A 21946-nucleotide genomic window follows, 5' to 3' on the forward strand; every position below is an offset into this window, starting at 1 on the left:
TACATGGTTCACAAAGAGATGGTGCACAACTTCTCTCCATTAGGTTACCTTGACAACTGTAGCATCAGGAATGTGATGTGGCCACAAAATTAAATAATGACTTAAATACGTCAAATTCTGAAAAAGCATACCACTTACTCGACGGAATAAACATTAGGGAAATGATTATGGTGACTCGCTGATCCATAGTGTTGTTTGTTTTTGATTGAGTGGGAAGGTGACAGTTTGGTTGAGAGTTGAAAATAACTGATGTCATGACAGTAACTGTTTCTGTTATAGCACATATTTTTATTCATTTTGCATTTCAGTGTGTAGTTAATGCCCACTATTTTCATGTCATGTTACAACAAATTGCTGGTATTCGAAAGCACAATTTTATTTTCTTCTCACCCAGGTATTTAGTTTACCAGAATTTTATATTTGAATTCAGCTAGATATTTGTGATTCATTTTAAGCAGACTCTATTTGTAAAACTGCAGTGCAGATGGCGTCATGTTACTACACAAAAAATCAGGTTCTGTAAACCATGCAAGAGGTAATGTTTCTCTCCCATTCTTGACCATTTGAGTTTTCTAGGCCCAGTGGCCTTACTGTTGATGGGAAATTACACACATGAAAATCATGAGGGCCCAAATATTGGAATTATTTTCATATTCCCTATTCTAAAACTATATACTTTGTGTATAGTACCTCATCATTTTTATGTTTAAAGACCTTTCTAAAGCAGATGGGCATGTGAATGTTTAGCTGCCATGCTATTGTCAAACACACAACCTTGTCCACAATGTCACATTATTTAATTTTGTCACAACTATTTCTATAGCAACTCATTTGTATAATATCTTTGAAGAACATATCAATTGTACTATGTGGAAGGATTTATTTCAATCAGTATTTGTCGATACAAGTAAATTACTTGAGTTTACTTAACATTTTCATGGGTATTCATGTTGTAAACTACTTGTTGTGACAGCATATTTCTGCTAATTTCCAATATACTATGTCAAAAATAAGGTTAATTGCAGTCATAAATTTTATAGTAATTAACACAAGCATGTTTTTGGAAATTGTAAAAATTTAGAAATTGTTACACCACAGTGAAATGAGATTAGACCTCAATTTGCCAAGATGTTGGTGTTGTAAATAGTGAAAATAACAGTGGAAAAATCCCTTATGTTTAGTGAGGTCATAAGAGGACTATCCATCAAAATTGTAGTGGTATGTCAAGTGTTTACAATATCTCCTGTAACACGAACAAAATATAGTCAATATTTGCCTTGCTTATGCCATGAAGTGCATTGGGAAGTGAAGAAAAGCAGCCCAGATAATATGTGCTATGATGGATCTTCCCGCCATCATCATCTGTCAAGTTTGAGACATATTATAAAAGTGCATAATGCTGTAACAGAAGTCAGTGAAGCATCTATGGAGAGAGCAGAAAAAACTATAGATATGTCACTCTATTGAGATTATTGCTGCATTAGACTTTTCAGTCAGAAGAGAGGCCATACATTGCTGAATGGAATTTTCATTTACATTTGTAGATACAGGCAAGATGCTGGAATATGAATGTCTTTACCAAAAAAAAAAATGCCAAGGTAGTGCCAATAAAGTAAATGAACCCAGATGTGCCACTTTGATGGTTTTAGTGGTGGTATAGAAGGCAATGGAGGCAGTGTCTATTTTTAGGTCAATTACTAGATGTGGGGTGAGATGCATTCACTACCTTGGTGATGGTGACTAAAGGCTGCAGTAGTGTTATAGCTGCTAAATCATATGGTGAAAAAATTTAAAAAGGGAAATGTGTAGGACATGTGCAGAAGAAAATAGGGACAAGACTTAGGAAACTCTGCAAAGACACAACAGGAAAGAACTCTGCTGGCAAAGGAATTGGTGGGCAAGGTAGACTCATCAAACCAGAAAAATCTCACAGAATATTATGGTCTAGCCATCAGGGAGAAACAGTGAAAATTTAGTGAGATAATAGCATTTTGGGCAACTGTTTCACAGAGTATCCACTGACGAGCATACACAGCATAGCCTCTGCCCAAAGGGGAAATACTTTCTGGTTTAGGTATAATAGGTGTAAAACAAATGGACAGAAATGTAAAATGCATGCCCCCATGCCATAAACTGTTGTGGTAGAACTAAAGTCAATATGTAGACAACTTTCAGGTTCTAAACTTGTGGAAAAATGTTTACATGGTAAAACACAGAATCCAAATGAAAGCTTCAATAGTTGGGTATGGGAACACTTGCCAAAAACTGTTTTTGTTGATGTCTCAGTGTTTGATTTGTGTGATGAACACAATGTTTTGATGGTAGAATAAAGATGATAAACCATGAGCAGACTAGGCATAAAAACTGGGGACAACATTAGAAGTGGGCTGCTAAGAATTGATGGGCTGTGTGTGTGTGTGTGTGTGTGTGTGTCAGAAGCTGAAAAAGCTCCTAAAAGAACAAAGAAGGCCAGAATAACAAAGGAAAGAGACAACTAAAGATGATGAAAAGGACACTGAAAATAAAAATCTATTTGACATGTTATTTCCAAGATTATTCATGCTAAATTTTGTTTTTGTAGCTTTAATATTGTATGAGATGAGACCACATTATTCAACAGTGTATTGAACATGTTAAGTTGGAGCATGTCATAGTTTCTCATATTATTTGGAGAAAAATTGAGATTTAAACATTTCTGAAAATACATAAGACAACAAATTGCTAAATATTCCTGGTTTACTGTTTCAGCAAGTTAATAGTAAAATTGTTTTTGATCTCTTATTTTGAATAGTGTGAAATTACAGTGTACCTAAAATAAAAATTACACATAATTTCAGTACGTAAGATGGATATTCAGCCCTCCACATAGTAAACAGTTTCTAAATTCTTTCTTGCATAGAGGTCCCAATATACTAATTATTTGGTAAAAATTTAATTCCAATCTGTTGTTGAGTTATTAACTTCCAAAATACTAATAAAAACTGCAAGCCATGACATCCAGGTCCCTTTAAGTCCTAATCTTCCTTTTCCTTACATTAGCAGACAATTGTTCTTTAATACATTGTGTCACTCAGGTTGCTGCTGTCTTTTTATTCTTTATAACTGGACAGTGTTAATGGCTGACAAACTTCGTTCCACTATTCACCTGCATTAGAACATTTTCTGCTTTGCTGTGTGTTGCCCTCTGCCTCTTCTGTTAATAGATGTTTGTGGGTGGTGATAGGATGTGGTGTGCCGTGTTAAAATTGACTATAAAATACTTCAGGTATTGTACATTGTTATGCTTTTTCATGTCCTGAAGATGAGATTGGCAGACATTAGTAATTAAAGCCATTTTGAACTAAGTTGTTTTTGTAGTTGTAGGGGTGCAGTTGTTACTGTCTGTTACAGTGGAGCTAGGAGGGAACTGCATTTTTTATAGATTCAGTAGTGGTGTTCCAGAAATCTTTCTCATTCTCACTTAGTAGTTTGTATAGTTCTTGGAATGGTGAACAGGGAGAATTGTGTGAGGTATATCCTGACCATTTATCTTTATGTAGGGGGAGGGCAACTGACAGTTCCCAAGTTAACACAGAAAAATTGTGTGTATACTTAACTGCAATATGATGGACTAAATGATGGTTAAGAGAACATTGTTTTTTATACTGTAAAAATCCTCGACTCTTAGACTACAATGCAGCAAGTTAGCTGTTGGGCTGTACAGAATTTGACCTATGCTCAGAGGTTAGGGAACCTTCACTGCATATTGTGGCTGTAACATCACAGCATATCTGCAGTTGCCTAATTTTACTGAGATAAACTGTGACTAGGTAGTGAACACAAATGCAGCAGACACCCAAAAGCTGTTTGTTTGAGTGTAGCAGTGTCTTGTGTGAATGGTTTGGCAGTCAGGAATGCTTTGATTAAAGATTGGAATGAATTTCCACTTAAGTTACTGGTAAGGTGAAGGTTGATTTTAGGCATGACCACCTATATAGTCGCACTATAAACATAAAATTTTTCAGTATTTTATGTACTGAAATATAAAATCGTCTTATTCGGATCCATTAGTACACATTATGTTGCACCATAATTTTTCTGGATTGTGCCTTTGATAGATATTACATATTAATGTACAGTGTTTGATGACATCCTGAGGATGCTGGAACTGATGAGGTACAATTGTGGCAAAAGTTTCTCACCTGCTTTTCAGCAGGAACCAATGGTCAAATAAGTCATCATTCACAGTAATTTAACAAGCAGATACAGCAGTCAAGGAAGCAAGTGGATAGAATACTGATTTGATGAATAATACAAATTGTACATTATGAAGCTTCAAGACCCACATATAAGGAACCTACATAAATGTTGTTGGCAGCTTAGCACTGCGTAGAGGGGAAATGAAATATTATCTTAGATGTTCTCAGAAAATGTTCCAATTTTTTTTTACAGGAACAGTTTGCCTTTCACTTCTTGACGAAGATAAGGACTGGCGACCTGCGATAACAATCAAGCAGATTTTGTTGGGAATTCAAGACTTGTTAAATGAACCAAATATAAAGGATCCTGCTCAGGCAGAAGCATATACAATATACTGGTAAGCATAGATCTGACTTGGTTTCTTATTAACCTGCAGATAACTTTCTTCAAAGTGGATCAGCATTGCTTATCAGGCCACTTATAAAAACATTAAAATGAATGGGCAATAGTTTGTTAGAATGCGTCTCCAAAGACTTCATGATGTTTATTCTCCCCAGACTTAACAGCAACTAATGTCAACATTCGAGCAACCAGATTTTATGGTAAATTATGGCTACTGTGTTTAAACTGTATGCAGTGAGATGGTGAAGATAATATGTGACGGATATTTCAAGCGTAGAATAAATGTCAGTATGCAGTACTATAACAATGTCTAACTTTTTTGATGTATGTATATTTGGCTTAAAATTTAAATATTAAGGTTTTTGAAATGTTTCTGCTGTGTGTGATGCTCTGGTGATATTTGTAACTTTCCTCATCCCATTGCATTTAAAGAATATAAAAAATTACACAAGGAAAAAATTTCCTTACATACAAAATGTCATAGCTCTGCCCTACATTGCCATGCCATGCCCTGCATAACCATTACCAAACCATGTTTGGAACACACACAGAGTTTCTTTAGGTGTATTGCATATTTATATTGACTTGGCCCTTAAGTCACCTGCTTATTTTGAATATTCTCCAGCAATACCTTAAATTCCTAGATGAATTATTAGTATTGAAAATGTAGCCAGAATTGTCTAGAACAAGTGTACCAATTGTATAGTAACAACATGGTGAAATTCCACTGCCTGACAAAACTGTGAAGCATCCAGAAGCCATGTTTGGGTGCCAATGTAACTTCATACATGTACACACCATTGCCAGGTATGTAAGTGATTTTAGAGTTGCAGTTACCTTTGACAGAAAGCAGCCAACCCCCTGCGGGTTCGGGGGTAAGAATAGGCCCGCGGTATTCCTGCCTGTCGTAAGAGGCGACTAAAAGGAGTCTCAAACGTTTCGGCCTTCTGTGATGGTCCCCTCTTGGGTTTGACCTCCTTTTTTCTTCCAAATTTCCGTCGTCAGTGCGTGCCAATTGGGGAAGGACACCTTACGTGGTGTTTTTGTATTGGTCCATCATGCTCCACCATCTTGCATGTTACCTATTGTCGTGTGGGGGGGACTACGCCCAACATCTTCTGGGTGGTCTCCTTCTCGCCTTGTGCGCACTCTTCTTCTTAGCGCCTACGACAACTGTGGACCCTTTACACACCTAACATCCAGCACGGTAGCCAGTCCGTTGTGGTGGGGTCGTCATGTACCCTCTTGGTGGTAGCCCCCTGACCACGCAGGGATCGCACTGCAGATGCCTGAGCTGTTTCCTCCCCATGCATGCCAAGGAGTATGTGCCCATCTTGTCTGGGGCACGGGGACTCCGGGCAACGGGATATCGGCCAGGTACCCGTTGCTTAGGCTGGGTGGCGCCCTTGGGGAGAGCCCTCGTTCGGAGTAGGTGGCATCTGGGCGGATGTGGCGCAATGAAGCGCAATAAATCACATCAAGCTGGTGGTCGCACGGCCACCAGCGTCTCTAAGCGAGGTAGAGTCGACTTCGATGCTGCGCAGTATGACCCTCAGACGTTCCCCTCGTTGGCTGCGCCATGGGAGGGACGCCGATCTAGTGCCAAGCGGGAGCCTTACGTACCGCAATACCTTGTCTGCAGCAGGACTGATGGTGACTCCTTTCTTCCGACGAAGCCTATGTTTTTTGTGGAACACCTGGAGGATAAGTTTGGGGAAGTGGCGGGGTTGTCAAAAATGAGGAATGGGTCCATCCTCCTCAAGACGTCCTCCCCAGCCCAGTCACGAGCGTTGCTCTTGTGTGATAAGCTGGGTGACGTCCCTGTTACCGTCACTCCCCACAGTAGCTTAAATATGGTCCAGGGGATTATTTACCATCGTGACCTCTTGTTGCAATCCGATGACGAGCTGAGAGCCGACTTGGAACGACGTGGTGTGCATTTTGTCCGTCGTGTCCATCGAGGACCCAAGACAAACAGGGTGGCCACCGGTGCCTTTATCTTGGCCTTTGAGGGTGATGTCTTGCCCGAGAAGGTCAAGGTGATGGTTTACCGTTGCGACGTCAAGCCATACGTGCCTCCCCCGATGCGGTGCTTCCAGTGCTGGAAGTTTGGGCATATGTCCTCCCGTTGCCCATCCAGCGCTACATGTCGAGATTGCGGACGCCCCTCTCATCCTGATTCTCCATGTGCACCTCCGCCTGTATGTGTTAACTGTGGGGAGCACCACTCTCCATGTTCGCCGGACTGCCCCGTTCTTCATAAGGAGCGGAAGATCATGGAATTTAAGACCCTGGACCGGCTTACTTATCGAGAGGCTAAACAGAAATATGAAAGGTTGTACCCTGCTTCCCTTCGAACATCTTATGCTGCAGCCACGTTATCGTCGCCCGCCCGGGCGACGGTTGTCGCTTCATCTGTGCCGTCTTCAGTGGGCCCTCGGGGCCATGTATCTCTGTCTGCCCCCCTCGTGCCTGGGGGCAAGCCTTCCTCTCTTGCCCCCTTAGCAGTTGGGGGCAAACCCTCTTCTGTCGCTCCCCCCAAGCTTACTTCGGGAGTGACATCTGCTCCACATCCGGGAGGCTCGATTCCTCCCCCTCCTTCTCCGGCGGCGTTGCCTCCGCCGGTTCCTCTCTCGCGGAAGGGGTCCCTCGGGGCTCTCCCTTCCTCCGTTTCTTCTCCTTCCCAGCCAGATGTCAGCCAGTGGCTGTAGGTTCCGCCACCTGCTGGTCGTAGGGCTTCTGCGTCGTCGTCAGCCTCCGACGCTCCTTCAGAGAAGCTCTCCCAGCCCTCTCACCCTAAGGGCAGACGCGAGAAGAAGGAACGGAATGTGTCCAAGAAGAAGGACGTTCCGGCGGTTTCAGCACCGCCTGCTGTACATAGTCCTGGCTCCGGGGATGAGGTGGAGATCCTCGCCTCTGCCGCGGATCTCGCCCTCACGGAACCCTTGGGGGCCTCTCCTATGGACTCAGCTGACTCTCCCCCAGTGGCGGCGGTTGGCTCTGAAGCGCTGTCTGCCTCTTAGTCGCATTCACGCCCTCCCAGTCCCTTCCTGCTTCCATTCTCCAATGGAACTGCGGCGGTTATTTCCGCCACCTGCCAGAGCTCCGGATGCTTCTGAGTGATTCCCCTGTTCTCTGCATTGCTCTGCAGGAAACTTGGTTTCCTGCACTGCGGACCCCCGCCCTTCGCGGTTATCGGGGATACTATAAGAACCGTGCTGCCTGTCAACGAGCGTCAGGTGGGGTTTGCCTCTTTGTTCACCACTCTGTCTGTAGCTCGCCAGTACACCTTCAGACGCCTTTAGAGGCAGTTGCTGCCAGGGTTGAGCTCTCGCCGGCTATTACTGTATGCTCTGTTTACATTCCTCCGGATGGGGAGCTCCCCCGCCATGTCTTGGCTGCGCTGCTGGCTCAACTCCCGCCACCATTGCTGCTTCTGGGCGATTTCAATGCCCACAATCCTCTATGGGGTGGGACTGTCTCCGATGATCGCGGTCGGGCCGTGGAGCATGTGTTGGCTCAGCTCGACCTTAGCCTCTTGAACACCGGTGCTCCCACACATTTCAGTGTGGCCCATGGCTCGTTCTCGGCCATCGATCTCTCTTTTTGCAGCCCTGGACTTGTCCCATCCCTCCACTGGAGGGTGCATCCTGACCTGTGTGGCAGTGACCATTTTCCCATCTATTTGTCACTGCCACAGTGTCATTCTTCTGGGCGCTTGCCCCGCTGGGCTCTCCACAGGGCTGACTGGCCAGCTTTTACTTCCGCTGTAACCATTGCGTCTCCCCCACAGGGTGACATTGACGAGGTGGTCCGTGTTTTCACCACGTCCATCATTTCGGCGGCCGAGGCTGCCATCCCCCGTTCCTCTGGCCTCCCTCGGCGGAAGGCTGTCCCCTGGTGGTCGCCGGAGATTGCTGAGGCTATTCGCGACCGTAGGCGGGCTCTCCAGCGTCATAGGCGGCACCCGTCTCTGGAGACCCTCATCGCCTTTAAGAGGCTCCGTGCCTTCGCCCGTCGTCTTATTGCACGGCGTAAGCAGGAGTGCTGGGAGAGGTACGTCTCCTCCCTGGGCTCCCGTGTCTCGTCCTCGCACGTGTGGTCCCGGATCCGGCGGATTTATGGCTCCCAGACCCCTATGGGTGTCCCTGGGCTCTCCTTGGACGGCGCTGTCTGCACGGACGCTGCCGCCATTGCTGAACGGCTAGCCGCGCACTTTGCTCAGAGCTCTGCGACTGCCTCCTATCCCCCCGCCTTTCGCTCTCTAAAGGAGCGAGCCGAGCGGACGCCGTTCTCATTCCACACGCGTCGTTCTGAAACATACAATGCTCCTTTCAGCGAGAGGGAATTCCTCGCCGCCCTCGCCGATTGCCCTGATACAGCACCAGGCCCAGACAGCATCCACGCGCAGATGCTGAAGCATCTCTCCAGGGACTGCCAGAGACACATTCTCGCGATATTTAATCGCATTTGGAGCGAAGGCGTGTTCCCGTCGCAATGGCGGGAGGGCGTTATTGTCCCCATCTTGAAACCCGGTGCGGACCCACTGGCGGTGGACAGCTATCGTCCCATTACCCTCACCAACGTTTTGTGCAAATTGCTCGAACGTATGGTGGGGCGGCGTTTGTGTTGGGTCCTTGAGTCGCGCGGTCTCCTCGCTCCATCCCAGGGTGGCTTCCGTCGGGGCCGGTCTGCAGTGGACAATTTGGTGCGGCTGGAATCTGCTGTCCGTACGGCTTTTGCCCGACGTCAGCATCTTGTTGCTGTATTTTTCGATCTATGGAAGGCGTATGACACCACATGGAGGCATCACATCCTCGCCACGTTGCATGGGTGGGGTCTTCGTGGTCGGCTCCCGGCTTTCCTTCAAAGCTTTTTATTGCGCCGCTCTTTCCGGGTGCAAGTCGGTGCCACCTCTAGTTCCTCTTATATACAGGAAAATGGGGTCCCGCAGGGCTCGGTGTTGAGCGTCTCGTTATTTCTAGTGGCCATTAATGGTCTGGCTGCAGCAGTGGGGTCGTCGGTGTCTCCTTCTTTGTATGCCGACGACTTCTGCATCTCATTTAGCTCCACAACTACGGGAGTCGCCGAACGCAGGTTGCAAGTCGCCGTTCGCAAGGCAGCATCATGGGCTCTGACTCATGGTTTTCAGTTCTCTGCTGCCAAGACTCGGGTTATGCACTTCTGCAGGCGTCGGACGGTCCACCCTCATCCTGACCTTTACCTCGACGGCCACCTGCTTGAAGTGGTGGACACTTGCCGCTTCTTGGGACTCGTGTTTGATGCCCGGCTCACATGGGTTCCTCATGTTACTCAGCTGAAGCAAAAATGCTGGCGGCACCTCAACGCCCTCCGCTGCCTTAGCCACACGTCTTGGGGTGCAGATCGCTGCACGCTACTGCAATTGTACAGAGCCCTTGTGCAGTCCCGGCTTGATTATGGGAGCCTGGCCTATGGGTCTGCGTCACCCTCAGTGTTGCAGTTGTTAGACCCCATACATCACTGTGGGGTTCGGCTTGCAACTGGCGCTTTTCGCACCAGCCCCGTGGACAGTCTACTGGTGGAGGCCGGGGTTCCCCCGCTGCGGATTCGCCGCCATCGTCTGCTCGCCGACTATGCTGTCCACGTCCATTGCTCGCCAGGCCATCCCAATCGTCGCCTGCTTTTCCCTGCCTTGGTCCACCACCTGCCCGAACGGCGACCTCGGTCTGGGCTTTCCGTAGCTGTCCGTGTCCAGTCCCTGCTGTCAGAACTGGGGTCATTCCCTCTTCTGCCTCCCTTCCGGGTCCGTACACCTACGCCTCCCTGGTGTTTGTCCCGGCCGTCCGTCCATCTGGATTTGGCACAGGGACCTAAGGACTCGGTTCCGCCTGTGGCCCTCCGTCGCCGTTTTCTTGCGCTCCTCGACTCATTTCCGGGCTGTGAGCCTGTCTACACGGATGGTTCCCTGGTTGATGGTCGCACTGCCTACGCTTTTGCTCACGCTGCCCATGTTGAGCAACGCTCCTTGCCAGCTGGCAGCAGTATTTTTACTGCAGAGCTGGTGGCCATCTTGCGAGCTCTTGAGCATATGCGTTCCTGCTCAGATGCGTCCGTCGTCATCTGCAGTGACTCCCTGAGCAGCCTCCAAGCCATCGACCGCTGCTATCCCTCTTCTCCTCTGGTGTCCTCTATTCGGGAGTCTGTTTCCACCATTACCCACTCTGGTCGTTCGGTGGTTTTTGTTTGGACGCCAGGTCACGTTGGCATCCCGGGGAACGAACGTGTTGACAGGCTGGCCAAAGGGGCGATAGACGCCCCAGCTTTGGAGATCGGCCTTACGGCTCGCGACCAGCAGCTGGTGTTGCGCCGTAAGGTACTTGGGATGTGGGCTGCTGAGTGGCGTGGCATGACAGCCCCGAATAAACTACGGGCTGTCAAGGGGACGACCGATGTGTGGCGTTCCTCCCTGCGGGCTTCTCGCAGGGACTCGGTAGTCCTGTGTCGGCTGCGCATCGGCCATACCTACCTGACGCACGGCCATCTGTTACGTCAGGAGGATCCCCCCTTGTGTCAGTGTGGGTCCCGGCTGACGGTCGGCCACATTTTGCTGGAGTGTCCTCGACTGCGCACACTCCGGCAATCTTTTAATCTCCCGGGCACTTTGGCTTTGGTTTTATCCGACGATGTCTCCATGGCTGATACCGTTTTAAATTTTATCCGTGGTAGTCCGTTTTATGGTTCGATTTAGGGAGGTCCTGCGCCTTTCCCTTTCTGTGTCTTTTGTCCTTGTGTCTGTTGCTGTTCTGGTGTGCCGTGAGATGATTGACTCTTTCCCATTTTTGATCTCGTGGTCAGTCAACCAGTCTCCGGCCATCTTCCTTTCTTCTGTTTCTTTCTGTCTGGTGTTCCTCTGTCCTGTTCTTGTCTGTAGTGTTTGTTGCTGAATTTGTGTGCTTTTAGCGCCTGGGGGGACGTCTCCTCCCCCTTTGGTTTTTATCTGCCTCGTAGATTTTCGGCTCGCCTGATTTTGGAATGGGGGACTGATGACCTTCGCTGTTTAGTCCCCCTTAAACATACCAACAACCACCACCAGAAAGCAGCCAGGCCCTGAGTGCATTAGTGTTTTTAGTGTGCAGTGTTATTACCAGGTGTGGTAAGGTATAAAAGGACCACAAACTGCATCAGATATTAAGTCATGACTGAAAGGCCCATGTCAAGTACTCATGACAGTATTTTCAGCACTTGATTTGCCGGAGGATGTGGATGTGACAATAACCTGATGTTGGACTACATGGGAATGTGAGAGTGCACATACCTAAGGTTCCAGTCAGACTTATCTGATCACAAGGAAGGATTGCCAAGCATATTGTAACCACTTCCATCTGTACTACAATCAATGAACACATAAGACTTGCTACAATATTAGTTGGATACTTGCAGCACCAGCAACAACAGGTCCAGAGAATGTGTGTCCCTTGTGTAGGCTGCTGTTAATGACATAAATGGCTGCTTTTGGAGTGGTCCCATTACTTGGAAACAAGGACTTCTAATGAATGGCATTGTGTTGCATTCAGTGATGAATCCTGGCTCTCCCCTTATCCAGGATGTTGTCATTAGTGAGTGTGCTGGCAACTTGGTGAGAGGTCCTATTCTTCATTGGTTTGGAGATGCACAGTGGTTTTTCTTCTGGTGTCATATTGTGGGTAGCCATTGAGTATTTATTGCTTCAGATCACGGCTAGTGGTGAAGAAGGGAATGCTGACAGCTGAATGATACACCAAACATCCTGTGTCCTTGGGTTGCAAAATTGTGGTGCCCTATTTCATCAGGACAGTGTTAATCTGCATACCGTATTTACTCGAATCTAAGCCGCTTTTTTTTCCGGTTTTTGTAATCCAAAAAACCGCCTGCGGCTTAGAATCGAGTGCAAAGTAAGCGGAAGTTCTGAAAAATGTTGGTAGGTGCCGCTACAACTAAGTTCTGCCGTCAAATATATGTAGCGCTACACAGGCATTCTTTGCAGGCACAAAAATAAATACTGGCGCCAAAACCTCTGTCAGTAAATAAATTTAAAAAACCGGAGGAAAATGAGCTTTTTTCTCCTCTGAGTTTCGACCACTGCATTTTCATACATTATCCAACGAAGTAAATACAAATTCCGTATTGTTCATCTTTGAATGTAGCAGCATTTCAATGTGCTACTTAAATCTGACTGCCAAGACTGTTTCGGATGTTTGTCAATATGACCAACTCTACATTCTGAATTTTTTCCTACCTGTGAGAAGAGATTGTTGCGAATAGGAACTTTTATGTATTATGAATCTCTTGCAGTATTCTCTTCACCATAAGAATAATACGAATATAAACATTTTGCCATGTATTCTTTCGTGTTTGCTGCTATCTCGTTTAAATCCTGTCTGCCTAATAAACTACAAAACTAGTGACACAACAGCAAACGCGGAAGAATATGCATATCATGTCATGTTTATATTCGTATTATTCTTATGCCTAATAGTGGTAGTCAGAAATGAAGCACAGCAATTGACTAGATTTTTAAATCTAAGATAACACTAATTTCTGTGCAGAATGTAATGTACTAAAGAGGCGTCTGCAAAGATTTTCAACCGGAGAAAAATTTTCACGAAACTCTCGTTCAGAACCTCTTCTATCTACGCAGTCTATTATTTGGTTCTTGTTGATCATTATCGAAGAAAGCAGCAGTGTAAGTAACAACAAATAGCAGTCTCTTGCCATTGTTTCACTAATGAGATGATTCCTCTCTTTTGTTTTTTAATTGTAAGCTGCGGTAGCATCCACAAAAGCAAGCCATGCCGCGAGCGGCGACAGGTCGTAAATACACATTATCAGAATGGGACAAACAATGCATGACACAGTACAGTAATGCATTTTCAGCTTAGTGACATACACCTAAAACAAAGAGAATGGCACTTATCAGATCAAAGAAAAACAAGTAATCAATTCAAACCAGACGAAGCACGTGAAAAAGGAAGGGTACCTGTATAAATACGGTCGGAGTGCCTGACGCATAGCAATGGCTACCTGGTAAAGCTTTAACTGCTAAGCTTACGACTTGAACCAAACTACTGTAGCTGTATCTTCATCCATTCAACCTAAATTGTCTCTCATGTTACAATGGACACCTTTGTTTCAATTTGGAGGTGCGGTCTAAAACTTTTCTCTCCCCTTGAATTTCGGGTCAAAAATTTCAGGTGCGGCTTACATTTGGGAAATTTTCCTTCATTTCGAGTCTCATTTTTCAGGTTCGACTTAGATTCGAGTGCGGCTTAGATTCGAGTAAATACATTATGTTGTGTATGAACTGTATACATGATATTGAGGTAACGTGTGTGTCAAGCAAATTCCTACATCCGCCCCCTGATAGAACATAAAGAGACCATCTTGGACTAAGCTCCACCCCAGCACCAGTATCAAGGACCAGTTGCAATAGCTGTGGGCCTGCTTGCCTCACAAGGAGAGGTCCCCAGCATTGGGATTGACTTTTTGAAATAAAATATAAGGTGACGTAGGTTAACATCCCAGGTATCACACCCTGCAGCCATTCACTCTAGTGGGCCCTCATTTGTGAGTAATGGACGAAGTTTTGGAATTTTGCCTGATGATCAATAAGTCAGATTACATAGTCTAGTTGTGTGGTGTAATGGGTAATGTAGTGGCTTCACATGCAAGAGGTTGTGTATTCGAATCATGTCTGGTGCAGTACAGCTTTTGATTTCAAAGCTTTATCAGAATGACTTAATCATTATTTGTATTACATTAATTTGTTTAAATGTAATTTTTTATTTCTATTCCTTTTGTCATGTTATTTTAATAATGTTATGAACTTTTTGATTTTTAATTTTTTCTGTTTATCATTTTCCAATTGGAATTTTTGTGAATACAAATTTAATTACATTTATCTATTATAATGTTCAACAGTGTAAGAAGAGTGCTACTTACTATAAAGCAGACACACAAAGTTGGACAGGCACTAATATTTAAATATGCAAGCAGCCATATCGAGGGGACGGGGAAGAGGAAAGAATAGTAGTGAACGGGTGGGGACGGATTAATGCTTTATGGTGGAATGTGCAGGGACTAGATTGCCAACAGGTGCCATGTCAGGAGGTTGTGGGACAGGGAGATGGGAAAAAAGGATAGGATCAGGGAAAGATGGGCAGATGCGTTGGCAGAGGGCTGCAAATAAACAGGGTGAGAGGTCAGAATGGGGAGGAGACCATAGGACGGGGGATGGAAACTGTTGGGTGGATGATGTGGAACAGTATGTTACCATATGCTGAGGCCGGGATAACTCCCATCTGCACAGTTTGAAAAAGCTGGTGGTGGAGGAAAGGATCCAGATGGCTCAGATAGTAAAGCTGCCATTGAAAAAGTGTTAGGTCCAGCTGCATGATGTGCCACAGGGTGGTCTACTTTGCTCTTGGCCACAGTTGGATGATGACCTTTCATTCTGCTGGACAGCTGGTTGGTAATCATACCAATATAAAAAAGCTGTGCAGTGATTGCAGCAGAGCTGGTAAATGACATGGCTGCTTTTGCAGGTGGCCCAGCCCCTGATGGGGGTAGGATAAACCTGTGAAAGGACTGCACCTGGGTCTTCTACAGCGATATGATCCTTGTGGCAAGGCGTTGGGATTGGGAGTGGCATAGGGATGGACCAGGATGTTGTGGAGGTTGGGTGGGTGACGGAACACCACTTTAGGAGAGGTGAAAGCATATCGGGTAGGACATCCCTCACTTCAAGGCAAGATGATAGTTAATCAAAGCATTGCCAAAGAACATGGTTCAGTTGTTCCAGTCCGGGATGGTACTGCATGCTGAAGAGGACACTCCTTTGTGGTTAGTTCTCAGGGTGGAGGGGGAATGGCATGCAATATGTCTGCTGACTAGGTCTTGGGATAGTGCCCGTCTGTGAAGGCCTTGGTGAGACTCTCAGCAGACTGAGCAAGGAAGTTTTTGTCATTGCAGATATGCCATCCCCCAGGTGGCCAGGCTGTATGGGAGTTTCTGGCGTCAAAGGGATGGCAGCTGTCAAAATGCAGGTACTGTTGGTGGTTGGTGGCTTTAATGTGAACAGAGGCATGGATGAAGTTACCAGAGAACAGGTGGCACATTGGGTTGAGGAGAACCATGTGAAGGGGGTGGGAGAGTGTTGAGGTTGCCAAGGAACAGAGAGAGAATCTTGTCTGCTATGTGATGTCTTCTTTTGTGGTAAGTAGCAGTCTGTCTTTTCCAATGTTTTTGATATTCCTCCCTGGCATTTCCATTTTTTGATATAACATTCAATGTATCAGTTAAAAAACAAAATGTCAAATAATCTAAATTGACTGCAGTAATGTAAAATGTATTATTCATTACCAGATGTGTATTTTTTTGCATGGTAATTGTAATACAAACATATGATGCCTGGTGTATTAACCTACGTAACCATATAGATGGTTTCAAAAAACTGATCAGACTGCTTGGGACCTCTCCTTGTCAGATAAAATGGATCTAACACCCTTCCCAACTGAATCAGTGCATGCATCCAAGGCAAAGAAGGTGCAGCCCATACTGATAAGCCATCTGATTGTTGTTGTAATCACTGAAATCATGTATTTGATTCTCTCAGGCCGTGTATTTTTTCATTATACGAAGTTTTGGAACAGCCTAAGCAAGCAATAATGATCTTATGTATGTTTCATTTTCAGTTGGTTGAATACAATTAACTTTGATTTTCTTTTTTTCCCCCCTCAGCCAAAATCGTTTGGAATATGAGAAGAGAGTTCGTGCCCAAGCTCGTGCTATGACCTCACAGGAGTGAGTTGGTTACTTCAGTCAATGATTTGCTACATATTAAGAAAGACTGATTTATTTCCAATTAAATTTAAATGCAACTATTAAAGAACTTGTGCACCCTTATATTCCTTTGACTTTTAAAGAACTTCCATTGGCTGTACCTAAAATTTAATTTTTTTATGTATCTGTATATGAAATAAATGTGTTGTCTGTAAAATGCTTGACAAGTAGTTGCTAATTGGTATTAAATCTTTTTTAATCATAAACTTAAGATGTTATTTAGAATGTCAGATGTTAATAGAACTACTCAAATATTTTACCAGTTGTAGAATGCTTATCTGAAATACTGCATACAGTAATAGTCTTATTTTTTTGACTGACTAGAATAAAATGAGTTTTGGTTATTTTGTGCAAGGATGTGGAACAAATATGTGAAGGAGCTTTTAATCCACAACTTGTGCAGATAAATTGCTGTTAATTATTTGAATTTCTTGTATTTATTTTGACTTTCATGTTGTCAGTATTAAAGTTCTTACATGTGGAAATGGAGCAGTGTGATGAATACATTATCACTCTAACTGTAAGAGGCTAACGTCTTTAAAATACCTGAGGATATTTTGTTGCTACAGCACTTTGTCATTGATTCCTGAACCAGAAGAGTATTTAGGTTGCTGGTTCTGATGGAGAACCCCATGAAAAAAATTTTATGCATTTGTTGAACTGTCTTGTAACTCTGAAATGTAGCAGTCAAACATGCAGTTGAAACCCGCCCCCCCCCCCCCCCCCCCAGGGGGTCCACAACTCTATTGTGGATACGTGCGTAGCGAGCACGGGACCCCGAGCTAATGTGGCCCTCCTTCCTTTCCGGGCTGCATACTCTCCCTTTCCGCATCCTTCCCCGTCCCACATCTTCGCCCCCCTCACCCCTGGCTCTTTCCTTCCCTTTCTCCCCCTCTGGGAATATGGTTTGTGCCTACGTCCGGAGACGGACGCTCGAAACTGTTACAAATTCCTTGCTTTCTACACTTGCAAGTCTTCATCCTTCCTCTGCCCTTCTCTTTTCCTTCCCTCTTCTCTTTGCCCTTTCCTCCGCTGCGGCGTTTGAGACCCCTCTTCTTTCCTTTCCCTTTCTCTTTTTTCCTCCCTGTGCGTGTCTGAAGGCCGATCCACGCACTTCCATGCGTTGCCGGTGACGGAGTAACGCGTAATTCCCCGCCCTGGGTAGACAGGTAGGACACGTACGTACCCCCTGGTAACGGCCAGGCCCAGGGAGGGGTGATTACCCGAGCTGATACCTTCCGAAAGTGCCGATTGGTCCCTCCGTCCGTTTGTCGGGAGGTGTGACCTGAGGTGTGAACAATCACCTAAAGCGGGAGTGCCCTCAGAGGGCCCCCACAAGGGAGGAGCGCGCCATCGGAGACGCCGGTAATCATGGGGGATTCTTCCGCAATGGTTTCCTCACCTTCCACTATGTCTGCTCACAAACGTAAGTTCACTGAGTCTCAGCCACAGACAGTTCTTCCATCGTTGCCACAGTTCCTTGTTTCTCGGTCTGACGAAGGTCACGACTTCTCCACGGTCAACCCTTTCATTATTCAGAAAGGTGTCGACGCAATTGCAGGTCCTGTAAAGTCTTGTTCCAGATTACGGAATGGCACCCTGCTGTTAGAAACAGTCAGTGCTCTCCAGGCACAAAAATTGCTGCGTACCTCACTACTACACACCTTCCCTGTCCGGGTGGAACCGCACCGTACTTTAAATTCCTCGCGTGGAGTCGTATATACACGCTCCCTCGATGGATTGTCTGACGAAATTCAGCACTACCTGTCTGACCAGCGCGTAACGGCTGTTCATAGGGTTATGAAAAGGGTTGACACGAACATCATTCCAACCCGCACTGTCTTCTTGACATTTGACAAAGTTCAACTCCCATCGAAAATCAAAGCAGGCTATGAGATAATTTCCGTTCGCCCTTACGTCCCAAACCCTACGCGTTGCTATCGGTGTCAGCGGTTCAATCACACCACCCAGTCCTGTTCCAATCCGGCCAAATGTGTTACGTGTGGCAAGGATGCCCATGAGGGTGCTTGTCCACCTCCATCCCCTCGCTGCATCAACTGTATGGGTGACCGCGCTGCTTCCTCTCGAGATTGCCCCGTTTTTAAGGACGAAAAGTTCATCCAGGAAATAAGAGTGAAGGAAAAGGTGTCGACCTTTGCTGCTCGAAAATTATCCGCCAGTCGACAGCCCACCGTGCCTCAGACAGGAAAATACAGCACTGTCCTTGCTTCTCCTCGGCCAACAAAGGAGGCGGCCACGCAGACTTGCGACCTCACCTTTAGTGCCACGGTCGTCAGATCGGCCAGCGCAAAGATCGCCTGTTCAACCTCACCACTTTCGTCTGCCCACTCTCTGGCTCACCCTTCGTCGAGTTCTGCTAAATCTCGAGCCCAAAAGTCAGACACTAAGACTTCGAAAAAAGAGCATACTCGTGAAGAGTTTTTACGTACCGCAAATTCCCAACCATCGGTTCCTCCTTCCTCTAAACATCATACTTCCAAGAAGGCTACAAAGAAACCCAGTTCCTCTCCTTCTCCGCCAAGGCGTGTCCCATCTACAGCACCACCTGGCGGAAGTCGCCCTCGGCCATCTTCTGTGTTGCCGAGGCGCACTGCTGGCGGCCGATCGCTGGTGGCAGGAGCTGCTCCTGACCAACCTATGGATCAGGATCTTCTGCCTTCGGCTGAATGCCATTCCATGCTGTCGGTCGCAGGCTCTGAACAGTCGTTGAGTTGACAGCAACATTCCTCCATTTTCTGTTCACCCTATGTCCATTATCCACGGAATATCCGCGGTATTCGAGCCAATCGGGATGAATTGTCGATCCTCTTACGATCCTACTCGCCGGTCATCTTCTGTCTTCAGGAAACAAAGCTGCGTCCCCATGACCGCTTTGTTCTGCCTCATTTTCAGTCCGTCCGATATGATCTCCCCTCTGTTGAAGGCACTCCAGCACATGGAGGACTCATGATTCTTCTCCATGAAACTCTCCATTATCACCCAATCCATTTAAACACTTCCTTCCAAGCTGTCGCCGTCCGTCTTTCCCTTTCCGGATACACGTTCTCTCTTTGTACTGTATACATTCCATCGTCCGCACCAATGGCACGAGCTGATCTCCTTCATCTTCTTGGTCAGCTTCCACCCCCATATTTGCTGGTTGGGGACTTCAATGCCCACCACCTGCTTTGGGGATCTCCACATCCTTGTCCACGTGGCTCACTATTGCTAGACGTCTTCCACCAAGCAGATCTAGTTTGCCTCAACACTGGGGTCCCTACATTTTTGTCTGCCTCCACGACAAGTTTATCTCATTTGGACCTTGCGGTCGGTACTGTTCCGCTAGCTCGGCGCTTCGAATGGTTTGCCCTTGATGATACACACTCGAGTGACCACTTTCCGTGTGTCCTTAGACTGCAGCCTCAACTGCCCTACATGCGCCCGCGACGCTGGAAGTTTGCCCAAGCTGATTGGACACTTTTTCATCTCTAGTGACATTCGATGACCGTCACTTTCCCGGCGTCGACGATGAGGTCACACAGATTACCGACGTTATTCTTACAGCTGCGGAACATTCAATACCACGCACCTCCGAATTGCCCCGGCACCCCCCAGTTCCTTGGTGGAACGAGGCATGCCGTGATGCAATACGTGAGCGGCGACATGCTCTCCGCGTTTTCCGCCACCATCCTACTTTGGCCAACTGTATCCGCTATAAGCAGTTCCGAGCGCGATGCCGTCGTGTCATCCGCGATAGCAAGAAGGCAAGCTGGAAATTCTTTATTAGCTCATTTAACACCTTCACTCCCTTCTCGGAAGTTTGGAGTCGGCTTCGACGGTTCTCAGGCGCGCCTAGTTTCTCCCCGGTCTCTGGGCTCACTGTCGCGCATGACACATTAGTGGACCCCGTCGCAATTTCTAACTCGTTGGGTCAGCACTTTGCTGAGATTTTGAGCTCTTCAAATTGCCCGCCAGCGTTTCTCCCAAAGAAACGTGCAGCAGAAGTGCGACCTCTTGCTTTCTCCTCTCAAAATCGCGAAAGCTACAATACTGTTTTCTCCATGCGGGAACTCCAACATGCACTCTCTTCTTCTCGCTCCTCCACCCCAGGACCGGATGGTATCCACGTCCAAATGTTGCTGCATTTATCAACCCATAGTCTGCGTTACCTCCTTCGCCTTTATAATCGAATTTGGACCGACAGTACTTTTCCCAGACGATGGTGGGAAGCTATCGTCGTTCCTGTTCCGAAACCTGGAAAGGACAAACATCTCCCCTCTAGCTATCGCCCCATTTCTCTCAAGAGTAGTGTCTGTAAGGTTTTGGAGCGTAAGGTGAATTACCGTTTAGCGTGGTGGCTGGAATCCCGCAGTCTTTTAACACCTGCCCAATGCGGATTCCGAAAGCATCGTTCTGCAGTTGACCGTCATGTTGCTCTCTCCACTTATATCATGAACAATTTTCTCCGGAAACGCCAAACAGTAGCAATATTTTTTGATCTGGAGAGAGCATACGATACCTGTTGGAGGACAGGCATCCTCCGCACACTGTTCTGTTGGGGCTTTCGAGGTCGGCTGCCCCATTTTCTTTGCGAATTTATGGCAGAGCGCACATTTAGGGTGCACGTGAACACTACTCTCTCCCTTACTTTCTCCCAAGAATACGGGGTACCCCAGGGCTCTGTGTTGAGTGTTGTACTGTTTGCCATTGCCATCAATCCAATTATGGATTGTCTCCTTCCTGATGTCTCGGGCTCCCTCTTTGTGGACGATTTTGTGATCTACTACAGCTCTCAACGGACCAGCCTTCTTGAACGACGTCTTCAAGGATGTCTCGATCGCCTCCACTCTTGGAGCATCGAAACCGGCTTCAGTTTTTCTCCCAGTGGAGCATCGAAACCAGCTTCAGTTTTTCTCCCAGTAAGACTGTTTGTGTTAATTTTTGGCGACGTAAGGAGTTTCTTCCGCCCTCCTTAAATCTAGGTCCTGTCAACCTTCCGTTTTCCAACGTCGCTAAATTCTTGGGTCTTACGTTTGACAGAAAACTGTGCTGGTCCTCCCACGTTTCCTATCTTTCGGCTCGCTGTCTGCGATCCCTTAATACCCTCCATGTCGTGAATCACAGTAGAGCCGCGATTAGCAGTCTAACAACACTTTATTACATAGTCACAGAACATACAATATAATAAGTCAAAGACACATTGTCCTAAGAGTAAACAAACAGTCTCTCACTTGCGAGAAGTACATCACTCTGTGACATCCTCCCCACCCTGGTCGACCTCCAAAGGTACGGCCAGCTGCACTGGACAACTAATGATGTGACCTTCTGGCGTCCGGAGTATTATCGTCCTTACCCTGCCGTCTCTTCCTGGTAGTGCCTTTTCTATCCTGGCCTTCTTCCACATATGTCGCGGACAAAGGTCCTGTTGGATCAGCACGATGTCACCAGGGCGAAAGGGGATGACTCGTCCCGATGGGCGTTTAACTTCATGGTAGTTCCGGAGCTC

General features: G+C 46.5%; 1 protein-coding gene across 2 annotated transcripts in view; it reads left to right on the forward strand.

Annotated features, from left to right (window-relative positions):
* LOC124716420 (SUMO-conjugating enzyme UBC9-B) overlaps positions 1–16925 on the forward strand; it is a 37521-nt gene extending 20596 nt beyond the window's left edge. For both annotated transcript variants that reach the window (XM_047243172.1, XM_047243173.1), the window contains exons 5-6: positions 4432–4576; positions 16339–16925. In XM_047243172.1, the coding sequence (XP_047099128.1) occupies positions 4432–4576; positions 16339–16405 (212 nt within the window). In that variant the 3' untranslated portion in view covers positions 16406–16925. The remainder of the gene's footprint in view (positions 1–4431; positions 4577–16338) is intronic.
* The last annotated feature ends 5021 nt before the right edge of the window (positions 16926–21946 follow it).

Source organism: Schistocerca piceifrons, chromosome 1 (genome assembly GCF_021461385.2).
Source record: "Schistocerca piceifrons isolate TAMUIC-IGC-003096 chromosome 1, iqSchPice1.1, whole genome shotgun sequence".
NCBI lineage: Eukaryota > Metazoa > Arthropoda > Insecta > Orthoptera > Acrididae > Schistocerca > Schistocerca piceifrons.